General features: G+C 39.1%; 2 protein-coding genes across 11 annotated transcripts in view; one reads left to right on the top strand and one right to left on the bottom strand.

Annotated features, from left to right (window-relative positions):
* sv2 (synaptic vesicle glycoprotein 2) overlaps window positions 1-3,657 on the top strand; it is a 12,209-nt gene extending 8,552 nt beyond the window's left edge. Inside the window, exons 10-13 of the mRNA XM_042224649.1 lie at window positions 26-153; window positions 518-613; window positions 1,473-1,632; window positions 1,807-3,657. Coding sequence (XP_042080583.1) covers window positions 26-153; window positions 518-613; window positions 1,473-1,632; window positions 1,807-1,990 — 568 coding nt within the window. The 3' untranslated portion in view covers window positions 1,991-3,657. The remainder of the gene's footprint in view (window positions 1-25; window positions 154-517; window positions 614-1,472; window positions 1,633-1,806) is intronic.
* Window positions 3,658-4,145: 488 nt separating this feature from the next.
* LOC102304991 (adaptor related protein complex 3 subunit beta 2) overlaps window positions 4,146-8,216 on the bottom strand; it is a 59,484-nt gene continuing 55,413 nt past the window's right edge. For 7 of the 10 annotated variants that reach the window (XM_042224646.1, XM_042224647.1, XM_042224648.1 and 4 more), the window contains one exon: window positions 4,146-7,279. In XM_042224646.1, the coding sequence (XP_042080580.1) occupies window positions 7,093-7,279 (187 nt within the window). In that variant the 3' untranslated portion in view covers window positions 4,146-7,092. The remainder of the gene's footprint in view (window positions 7,280-8,216) is intronic. The other 3 variants (XM_005931696.3, XM_014336589.2, XM_042224643.1) reach the window with 1 other exon arrangement.

Raw genomic sequence — 8,216 nt, 5'->3', positions numbered from 1 at the left:
TGTGTGTGTGTGTGTGTGTGTGTAGTTACTACGGGCTGTGGATGTGGTTTCCTGAGCTGTTTGAGAGAACCGAAGACGGCGGCTCGCCCTGCGCAAATGTGTCCCGCCCGTCTGTAGCGGCCAATGAAACCTGTGTCACGGTCAAGACAGCAGGTGTGTTTCAGAGGATTCATGCTCATATTAGTGTTTTCATCCAGGCATCGCTGCTCACGGAGGCCAAGAAATCAGCTTTAACATTGACAGGAGTCAGTTTTTACAATACTTGGAAAGGAAGAGAAAAGCAAATATTTGAAACTTGCAACAAGTGCAGGACACTTCTGCTTTACTCTTTAACCTGCTTTAATGTGACTTCCTAACAAGCTTAAAGCACCAGCTGACACTGGACTCACTCAGGAAATTTCAGGAAATAACTATTAATGTGTTGTGTTTTATTTGTTTTTTCTGGTCCATCCATATCTCGCCACATGTCTTTCTCCTGTCCACACTTGTCTTCCTGTATTTGTCTGTTACCTCGCAGTATATACGGATGGCTTCATCACAGCCGCGGCAAACCTGCCGGGTAACATCTTCACTATTCTTGTGATGGACAGCATCGGAGGAAAGGCTCTGCTTTGTGAGGTTTTTTTTTTCTTTCACAAATCAATATGTTTTCATTTCTTAACACTCTCCCATACATGTTGCATATAATCATAGGTTGTGTATAAAAAAAAAAAAATTAAAGATCATAGCAGAGCCAATCCAGGAGAGCCATTCCACTTCACAGTAACCCACAGAAATTGTGGCCACAGCAAGTGGTGCTCAAGAAACAGTCCATGGAGTGAATGGAGCTACACAGCTAAAATAATTGACATCTTGCTAGATGTTATTTAAGTTTTTGCAAATTTAATGCCAATCATATATCTAAGGCAAAATAGAGCAACACATGTATTTTTTTAATTTTATTTTTAGATGAATGGATTAAAGATACTCCAGAAACAACTGAGAGGTCCAGTTCAGTCCATGAATTAAGCTGTCATTAAAACACCCATAATCATGCTTAATAGAATAAAAAAAAGTTTACAGGAAATTCTATTTTCGTAACAGTCTGTTCTGCTGTAACGTTGTAACATAGAAGTCAGAGAGAATTGACTCGCGTTTGGAGCCAACCTCCAGTGGACATTCAGCTTTATTTTTCCGGCTTGTTTCTTGTAAATAATTTATTCTCTGAATTTGTCAGTGAGTTGACCCTTGATAGCATAAAATTTGTCCTTTTAGAGTTCGTCACTGCATATCACTGTCTTTAACACAACCCATTCATAGTTAAGCAAACGCTCCATCTTCATCTTCAAAAGCTTCGAGTTACGATTAAAGAAGCTCTCACACTACAAACAAATGTAGAAAATCAGAAAACCGAGCTGCTACAGAACACCCACCTTTAAGTCAGTGTTTAACAAAAAAATCATACATTTCTTCATCTTTGTTACTTTCTCCAGCCGGCAGCCTGTTGTTGTCCAGTCTGAGTGTCTTCTTCATCTATGTGGTTCAGACCAAAGCTCAGAGTCTGATCCTGTCCTGCATCTTCAGCGGGGTGTCCGTGATCGCCTGGAATGCGCTGGATGTCGTAGGAACTGAGCTCTACCCGACAAAGCTACGGTAACCAGTCTCGAAACTCAGATTCAGCCATGTATAGAAATGTAAATCAAACTAAGATTTCTTTTTTTGTATTTTTTTTTAATTGATTCACTCATCCATCGAGGTGTTTTATTCTAACTCAGAGAGGTCACATGCACATATACTGAATCTCTTTTCTTTCCATTTTTCTCTCAGGTCCTCTGCTCTTGGTTTCTTCACAGGCGTGGGCCGAGTGGCAGCGATCATGGGTAACTTGGTCTTTGGAAGGTTGGTGGATGCAAACTGTGCTGTCCCCATCCTGCTGGTGTCAGCCCTGCTGCTCACTGGAGGACTGGTGGGTCTTCTACTTCCACAAACCAGGCAGACAGAGCTCACATGAACACTCGCGTTGTTTTAAATGGATTCAGCTTCCTCTTAACATCCTCACAGATGGGTAGAACGACTTGAAGCTCTGTAATCTCTGTATTTCCTGGTTGAATCCTGTGCCTTCTGTCATCTTTTTCTATGGTGCCTAATTTAAAAATTCCACTGCTAAAACAAATTGTTAACCTGTTAGCAGTCGGACGTACCGCCCACGGGACATTGGATGGTTTAGGGGACTAATTGGACTGCTAAGGGGTTTTAAACAACAGTTGGCTCTCTCTGCCTTCCAAGAATTACTGCGTTGGAAAGCTGAGAAAGAAGTGCCAGTGTGTTATTAAAATCCTGGACACCTGTAAAAAGTTTATGTAAATGACAAAACCCTATATTCAAAGTGAGAAAATGGGGCCTCATTATCTGGTTTACTGAAGAGTGATGGATCGACTGTAGGTCTTGTGTTTTTGCTTTCCTGTCATGTTTAAGAAACTAGTTTTGTATAGTGAGTACACTGTTCTCATAAAGGACTGAATGTGGACAGCAACAATACTCAGGTAGGCTCTGTCATAAAAACGATGCTCAGTTGGTACTAAGGGGCCCAAAGTGTGCCAAGAAAATATCCCTCACATGTTTACACCATCACCACCATCCCAAACTGTTGATACAAGGCAGGATGGATCCATGCTTTCATGTCGTTTACACGAAATTCTGACCCTACCAGCCAGATGTTGCAGCAGATATTGAGACTCATCAGGTCAGCCAACACTTCTGTTTTCTAATTTTGATGTCTTATCCGACAGGAAACTCAATTAAAACAGCTGTCTGTCCAAATGTTCAGTTTGAACTTAAGTAGGTCGTCTTGACCGTGTCTACACGCCGAAATGCACTCAGGTGGTGTCATGTGATTGGCTGATTAGATATTTGCCTTAATAGCAGTTGACCAAGTGTACTCAATAATGGGGCCAGTGAATGTATATTATGTCACAGTGGAGGATGCTCAAATTTAGTCTTATGCCTTGTCCCTAATAGGACCTACTCAGGGACATGGCTCTGGCATTGAGCACACAAACCCTTACTGAGGCTGCATTCAAATCTTCTGGATGTGAGGCTCAGCCAATCCGAGAAGGCTGACTTAAAGCAGCTGCAGTTTTTTGTCATGTCTCTTTTGAATTGTGAAAAAACAAGGCCAAGTGTAAGATAAGTGCTATTAGTTTTTTTTAAATCATTTTTAACTGTGAGTCATTCTAAGCTGTATTAGTGCAATCTAAGAATAAAACCATGCAGCTAGAAAAAAAAGTGTTTTAATAAGTTGCCTTCAAATATATGTCTGAATAAATGGCCTTGTATGATGTTTTTGGAGGTTCATGACCTGCATAGGTGGTGTAATCAGCCAAAGTATAATGGGTTCCAAAACGTCTATACTTATGCACAGAATAGATTTTAGTAGGTTCAGTCTGATATTTTCCTGCACAAACTGGATCGGGCAAGTTTAGTTCAGTTTGAGTGGAAAACCAAAGATTTCAGAGTGCAGTGATGGGAAAGGACCAAATCATTTACAGACTACCTTAATATCTTCCTGAGAGACTACATCGATGATCCTATCAGGGATTTTGTAAAAATTTAAAGCAGATTTACAATTATTTTGTAATGCCTTAATCAGGTTTTTAAATAAATGCAGCTTTTTCTTCATCTCACATGTGTGTTTTTGCTGTTTTGTTGTATCAAATAAAAAACAAGAAAGACTTCCCACATCCTTCCTACGTCTCTTTACCATGACGTCGATGAACAACTTCATGAGGTCAAGGAAAGGTGTGAAGGAAAGTTTTTAAGGTCTTAGGAAAAGAGAAGCAGTCATGCTACTAATGTGTTGCTAGCTAACCTCATTATTTGCAAAATGTTCATCCAGCTGTTTCTCTTTAATACCACTTTGTTTACCAGCTTTTTGTTACTTTTAACTTTCGCGCTGAAATTTAGTAATTAAGAAATTGTGCTCCAGGGTTTTAAATGTCACTACAAAGATGCCGAACAGATGGACGAGTTCGATTTCAGCAAATACAGCAGGCTTTTTACAACTTCTGTTTTACTCTTCCTTATTCAAACTGCCAGTCTTGCTTCCTTCAGTTAAGGCAGCTGTCTGTGGTCGATTTGACTAAAGACCATAAAAAAGTAGACACACGCAACACCATATCTGTACTTTTATTTGTATAACTATACTTGTAATACCTCAGGACCACATTTCACAACCACACACGGGTATGAGGAACTGTACTTTGGATATTTTGAAAGCAGATGAAACATATGGCCCTACGTATGATTTGGAGAATAGAGTTCACTCTTTTCTGTATTTTTACTTTTGAAAGTAGACTTTCTTATTGTTTACTTTCATCATCATGGCTGCTGGAGCGAACGGGCAAATAACAGACAATGCGAGGAGTACGTTAAAGGCCAAAATAAAGTCCTTTCACTACTCCTGTAGCTTTGGAAGATTACAGTTACAGTTTCCAACAGTAAAAAGAAGTGCACAGATACTGCTAGAATTAAGAAACATGCGTCTGCAGCACAGATGAGGATATTAAAAGGAAAAAAAGGGGCATCAAATGTAATTAGCCACAAAACCAGCCTGACCACTGAGATGAAAAGCAACACTTAACTTGAAAATCACGCACATTATCTTCAGCACATAGTCAAACATAATCTGAATGTTTCTTTACTAAATCAACTTTATGGAAAGCTGAATGGGTTGAGTTTTGTTTTTGTGAATATTTCACTTCAAAGCTTCATTGTGTTATTTACTAGTAAATATAGGCTGAGTTTTCTGAAAATAGAAATCTAAATGAATGCTTTGATATTTTTGACAAATATTTATCTTTGCTGTATTGCCAAAAATCAGTTAAGTCTCATTTGGGAAAGCTAACTCTATAGCTACAGATAGCAACCCATTAGCTTAACACAAAACACGAGAACTGCTAGCTTTGCCTTCTTGGAAGTTAATAAAAATTAGAAAAATATGCTACAGCTCTATGGTCAATATATTACTTCCTTCATGCACATAAACAAACTGAAGACACAACTACCACCTCATTAAATGTAGAATGACTTGCAGTAAATGCTTGTCTACAAGACTCAGTTCAGAATTTAGTGGGCAAAAATCCTATTTTTTACAGTCCCGATTCACTTATACGAGAATATCACCAGCAGATAAATCATTTATCCAAATGATCATTAGGAAAATAATTTGCTGATATTCGTTAAGTATTTTTGTTGGCGTTGGGGTTAAACGCTGGGTTTAAATCACAGCAATCAGAGAAAAGCAACCAAAAAACATTTCTGTATAATCAGCATGATGATTTTTGTGATTTTAATGTGCTTCATGATGATGTCAAGTCAAGTGTTACAGTTTTTAATCAAAAGCGCTACTTCTTATTGTTAGGCTGATACTCACTCACACACAGACACACACCACACCTTACAGTAGTACTGCATTGCATGTTGCAATAAAACAGCGTGTATACATTTCAGCTTTTATCAATGCCCCACTTACTGTGATGAACATGTGCACTTTGACAGCTAACCACATGCTAAAAATCACCAAATTATGAGATAAAACTCTGGGGAATTGTTCATTAATATTATACCAAAATCACATAGTTGAGGTTGAATGGTAGCCGTCTTAGATCAGCAATCTTCTTGTATCTTGTAATGATTTCAAATAACTGTGACAGTGCCACCTGATTTGAGGGAATATGATAGTCTTTACCCACTCCGTCTATCTCAGAGTATCTCTCCATCTTAAAGCAGTTTGATAGCCCCTCAAACCAGTTGCAGCAGATGGATGCCCATCCAGAGGAAAAGGGAGTTTTTCTTGCTCACAGGGGGCATCTGATTGTTGGGATTTACTCTATATTGTTGTAAGATTTTTATCTTTTGTTGTGAATTGTAGCTATATAAATAAAATGAACTGAACTGAAAGTTGTTTCATCTTCATGTTAACACCATAGAAAGACCTCCTTTAGTTCCGATGAAAACCTGTGGAGGTCCAGTCTTTCCCCAGCGTATGATGTTGCTCATTTGTCATAGAGATGGTTTAGTCATTACCTGATATACATAAAGTTGGAATAAAAGCAAAAAGTATATAAAACCAGCAGTCGCAATGTAGATGGGATTATTTCAGTTTCCTACACTTGAATTAAATCTAGCCTGAGATTTAAAAGAAAAAAAAATCAAGGGAGCGCGTGAGTGAGCGACGTTTATGGTGTAGGACCATTTTATTGGGAAAATAAAGTGTCCTGATCGCCAAGAGTCACATATTCTTACTGCACAGTGTTAATAGCCTGAACCTAGTGAACATCTTACTGCACATGTTTTTGTTTATTTTTTGCTCACCTAATCTTTGTAAAGCCTGACTACAGCATTAACAGAAGGCGGATGAGTCCAGTTACTACTACTGATTGAAGATTCTTCTGGATTTTTTTTAAAGATGTGTCCTACTTCAGATTTTATTATGTACCAGGTGAGAGCACAGAAAAATCTAGCATCACAAATTGGATTTGAATATCACGGATGACTTAGTCGTCGCTGTAGCTGATTTTGATTTCACAAATGATGAAAAATGCAGTTCATTCAGTCTTTGTCGATGACAACTGAGCAACTGCCTCCACTGAGGAAGATCACAGGCTGTGGCTGAACGTTTCAGAGCCACTGTTTTTTCTCAAAGTCAAGAATCAACCTGCAGCCTCGATTAATGTTTATCCAGGAAACAAATTCTGACATTAACTTTATACTAAAGAAAAAAAGGTTTAGATTAAGTAAATGTGAGTCCAGTAAGTCCAATTAGCTCCTCAAGGAAAGGAAAAAAACCCTCAAAACGTTCGGAAATTAGTATTTTTGGAAAGTCAAGTAAAAACATTCAGGTTCAGTTTTAATTGTCAGGTCCAGGTGTGGCATTCACTGTCTCTGGGAGTCATTTCTAAAGGTTTGGGGCTCTTCTAACAAAACAAATGTTGTGGAAGCTTCCTCACTGACACGGCTTGCAGGAGATGCTACACTGACAAGTCTTAGATGATATGTGAGGGATGGCTGAAGTACAGGTGGAGGCGGAGTTCAAAGCTGGAGAGCTGGTTCGCGTCACTGCGTTAGAGCCTGGAGGATGTCTTTCACCAGCATCGTGCCGATCACCATTTTCTCACAGTTGACCGTCAGCTGGGCGGCTCCTTCCTCTTTGGTTGCCACGGTGACCAGCACCAAGCTGCCACTGGTCACCGTCCTGCCTGCAAACCTGTGGACAGGATAATCAGGAGGAGGAACAGGAGGACTGAGGTCAAGGCAGCAAAGATCAAGAAGTAAAGATGAAGCCACAGAACAAAGAAGGGATACACATCGCGTGAGTCAGTGAGACAAAAATATCATCTGTGAAACACAACGAGTGCAAAATTAGTGCAAAAAAAATGTTTTTGGTTTTCTTTTCTAGAAATTTTCTAGAATACTCTGATCAACATTCTCAGAACTGCATCAGATCCTACTTCAAGTCAGCTGATTGTGAATATATGTGTAACCCTTTCCCCCCCTAAAAGCTTGAACAGCTGATGCTGTATCAGGTTTGTACAGATGATGTAGTGGTTCCTGAATGTCACAGTCACAGGCTTTTGTCATGTATTTCTTGTGTTTTGTGTCTGTGTTAGATTTGTTGGTTTTGTTACTTTCTTCTGCTTTCTGCGTTTCCTGGTGTCTGTCATCATGTTTAACGTCCACACAGGAAGCAACTGTTTTCTAGTGTTTCCTTCTATTATTGTAGATCTTTACCTTAAAATATAAAGCACCTTGATGCAACTGTTGTTATAATTTGATGGTATATAAATAAAACCGGACTGAACTTAAACTAACAACAGTCCAACTACTTATGACCTTAAGATTTTCAGATTTCCTCTCACTCAAGCACACATTGTAATTTAAATAGGACTAAATGTTATTAGTTCTGTGATGTAGATAATGTCGTTGTGGTCATAAATGGTAATCCCCTTGTATCTTGGATTTTTGAGACCAGATGTCACAAAGGAGAAGTGGATCTGATGGAGAAATAAAAAACACAGCCTACTTATTGTCATGTCAAGGTAGATCCTCCTGACAGCATTTGCTTCTCTATCATTTATTTTACTCAAGCTGGAACTAAAATTTATAGGTGTCTGAAAAATGTACACTTTGTTCCTTTAGTGCAGACCCTCCCAAAGTGTGGGGCCCGCCCCCTAGGGGCA

Source organism: Haplochromis burtoni, unplaced genomic scaffold, assembly GCF_018398535.1.
Source record: "Haplochromis burtoni strain Fernald_Lab_line unplaced genomic scaffold, NCSU_Asbu1 Contig_145, whole genome shotgun sequence".
NCBI classification, from domain to species: Eukaryota; Metazoa; Chordata; class Actinopteri; order Cichliformes; family Cichlidae; genus Haplochromis; species Haplochromis burtoni.
Note: the sequence above shows the minus strand (reverse complement) of the source record. Positions and strands in the feature narration are given on the sequence as shown.